Raw genomic sequence first — 3,459 nt, forward strand, 5'->3', positions numbered from 1 at the left:
ACTTGTCCGTGGGTGCTTCACTCGAAATGGAAAACATGATTTTGTACACTTTTCGTACTTTCTACCGCTTACATGTCTTTTTTCGTCTGCTATAGCACCGATTACTGTTTGAACTGAACCGAGAGACTCAAAATGTTTATTATATCTTGAAATCTAATTTTATCTGACTTATTTTCAGCGCGAAGTCAAGTCAATTTTAAAACTCACTTCAGACCAATCGCAGAGAGAAAAATTCATCTAGTTTGCGAATTAATATGATTTTCTTTAACTTAAAACCAGCTTAACTTTTCCACTTTTTCTAGTAGATTTCTCAGAAACTAGCAATCAATCTTTTGGGAATACTTTTTGACTGGTATGTCACTTACGATTTCTAAAAGTGTATTTTCAAATTCTTTATTACTAGACCTTTCCAACGACACCACACATCATAGACATACATACATGCTCCACTTGGAACCCCAAAAGGTTCCCTGAAACATACGAAATAAAGTTGATCAGAAAAATCTAGTTTTCAATAGTGAGCAATGGCATCATTTTTTTTTTTTTTCAGGAACAATATGGACCGAAACAGTTGAAAAATCCACGGACGCAGAATATGATGAATACGATGATTACGAGGGTGACACGGATGATTATCTAGATCCAAATAGTTTAAGTTCTTCTTCAAACGGTAGAAAATAAACAAATGAATTGTTTTACGTGTATTTATTTGTTTTCTTCTACAATTGCGCTTTTGTTTTTTTACAGGGTCCATTCAATTTGTAAAAGAATTGAACAATATAACAAGAAGTAGCGGTAAAACTTTGAAGCTCAAGTGCGAAGTAAAATTAGTTGACCTTAATTCGACAAATTCGAAAGTTAATTTTACGTGGTACAGAAATTCTGGTCACTTGCCAGAAGACTCTAGGATTACTGTAAAAAACATACAGGTGACATTATCGCATTATTAGCTAAATAGTTTTTCGAAAACGAAATAGAATTTCAATTGTTTCAGAAACCCGATGCTCACACTTTCATATCGAGATTAAAGATAACAAATTTAGACTATTTTGATAGGGGCATTTACGATTGCGTGGCCAGTAATGGCGCCGACAAAATTAGAACTCAGGCATTCTTAGAAATAAACAGAGACAATATAGGTGAGTTTCATATCTGGGGGTGGGGGGTTAAAAACGATAAAAACAATGTATAAGACCGGGGCCATTTTTAGGTCCCGTCCCCGAAAAAGTACCTGCATATAAAACCACTTTTGATGATAGCGTTATCAGGGAAAACAGGTAAGTATTACCATCCCCCTTCGTTAATTCAGTCGCCCCAATTATAATCCCCACATTTTAGCGAGATCGACATGACAGAAACGACATTCTTCCCGGGCACTGACAGAAGGGGCAGGGATGAGCTCATAACCGCGATAACCAAACCCCTTTTGCCAACCCTTAGCGAGCAAACGGTCGGCAACCCTGCACTTTTCGATCAAAATGGGACGTCAAAATCGGTTGCGGAAAAAACGTATTACAACAGCAGCGAACCGTTTTGTCAATTATATGTTGGAAAGTCATGCAAAAACTTCTTGGAAGGGAAGTACGTTTTCATACAACCCCCTTACACTCAAAGAAACATCGAAGAGAAACTTGAAAATGCATTTTTAGTGATCAGGCAATCAAAGTAAGTCAATCCTTTAAGTTGTCCAAAACTTAAAATGTCATTTCACAAAAACAAATTTTCTATTCATTTTTTGACAGTTGAAATTGTAATATTTTGTTTTTTAGTCAAATGTTTTTTTTTATCAATTGTTTTCTACCTTTATTTTTTCTTTTGTTTTTCTCTCAATACCAAATGTCTTTCTTTAACGGCCCCCTACTCTATTTTTGTCCATTAATTCCTATTTCTCTTCAGTGACATTTCGTCAAGTTGCGAAAAATTCGCGTTGCCCAGTTTATGTTTTTCCGCGTTTCCCCTGTGCGTAGACGCAAACAGCGTCAACAATTACCAAGAAAGTTTCATCAACAAATACAAAGTCCTATCCGAAAAGAACAAGCAGTCGTTCAAAGATTTGCGGAACCAGCTGGCAATGTCCTTGCAGAGGATTTGCAAAAAGGATTGCGAACTCCTCGAGAACGAACTGTGCAGCAAGGAGTACGCCATTGCGAAGAGGCATCCCGTCATTAGGCAGACTCTCGAATTGGAAGAGTGCGAATATCTCCCGGAGGAGAACGAAAGGAATTCCCTCTTCTGCTTGAGATTGGGAGTAGATCGCACTCATAGCGTCAACGAAGACGACACTTGCTTTTGGGATAACGGGGAACTGTATAGGGGAGTACAGGAAGTCAGTGTAACCGGCAGCAAGTGTATTAGATGGTCCCATCAGTTTCACATCCCATTGTCCGAACATCCGGAGCTTTCTGGGCACAGTTTCTGCCGGAATCCCGATGGAAAGGAAATGGAACCTTTCTGTTACATTGACCAAAACAAAAAGGAACTTTGCGGATTACCGAAATGCGCCAGGATAATTGGAATTTACATAGCACTGACTGCTGTCATCTTCCTGGTTTGCGTACTGGTGGTCCTCTTTATTTTCTGCTACAAAAAAAGGAAAGCGAAAAAACCAAATTTACAAAGCATGAACATTCCGTCCGCGGACAAAAACATTTACGGGAATGCAGGTCCAAATTCTCCGATGGAAATGAACAGTCTTCTACCTCAAAGGGGAAATTCGTTCCCTCCGGGCGTCTCCCTTCGGGGACAGGGGATGCCCAAGCTCAGCTTCCAAAGTGTTCCCCAGTATACGTACAAAGAGCTGTCGTTTGTCGAAGAATTGGGTGAAGGAGCTTTTGGTAAGACAGTTTTTTTATAATTGTTTCTAGGTCACCAATTATTTATTTATTAGAATGCCTTAAATCCCCAAAATCCCCGGAAAAGGTTAGAAGAACTCTCATCATCCTATTTATTAAAAAATTTGGCAAAATCGTTCCAAACCCAAGAACAATGGGCACATTTTAAAATTCCTGAAAAATATTTTTAATCCCAAAACAGTTGGGGACTTCTAAATTTCCAAAAAAATAGCATCTCTTTCATTTACTTCAAGTCCAACACGTTTTTGGTAAGTTCCAGATCGACCAATAGACCTTTACCTCGACACACATCCCACCAAAGTCCCTTGGTAATTATAGATCTTTGGGAACTGCAACTTCTCCAAAACATATTATGTCTTATCTTCTACAAAGGTCTTAAGAAGATTTTGGGGGCTTTCAAATTCTTTGTACTTGTTCCCCATAAATCTAAGGAGATTTTGAGACAAACTTTAAAACACTAAGTACCGAGTATTCCAATCAAAATCCATGTAAATGGGTCCAGTACACTTAGGGCTTTTAAATTTCCAAAAAATAGTATCCCTTTCATTTGCCACAAGTCCAAGACGTTTTTGGCGTATTTCAGATCGACCAGTAGACATTTACCTCG

The 3,459-nt window shown here is 38.3% G+C and overlaps 1 protein-coding gene across 1 annotated transcript; it reads left to right on the forward strand.

Moving 5' to 3' along the window:
* Positions 1–550: 550 nt before the first annotated feature.
* Positions 551–3,428, forward strand: LOC112905818 (inactive tyrosine-protein kinase transmembrane receptor ROR1-like; the record flags this gene model as incomplete). Its single annotated transcript, XM_025978979.1, has 6 exons — positions 551–670; positions 748–929; positions 995–1,139; positions 1,211–1,277; positions 1,339–1,665; positions 1,897–3,428. Coding segments are annotated over 6 exons (1,799 nt in total), but the record flags the coding sequence as incomplete, so codon positions are not given.
* Positions 3,429–3,459: the final 31 nt, after the last annotated feature.

The sequence above is a fragment of the Agrilus planipennis genome, unplaced genomic scaffold, assembly GCF_000699045.2.
Source record: "Agrilus planipennis isolate EAB-ADULT unplaced genomic scaffold, Apla_2.0 scaffold763, whole genome shotgun sequence".
NCBI classification, from domain to species: Eukaryota; Metazoa; Arthropoda; class Insecta; order Coleoptera; family Buprestidae; genus Agrilus; species Agrilus planipennis.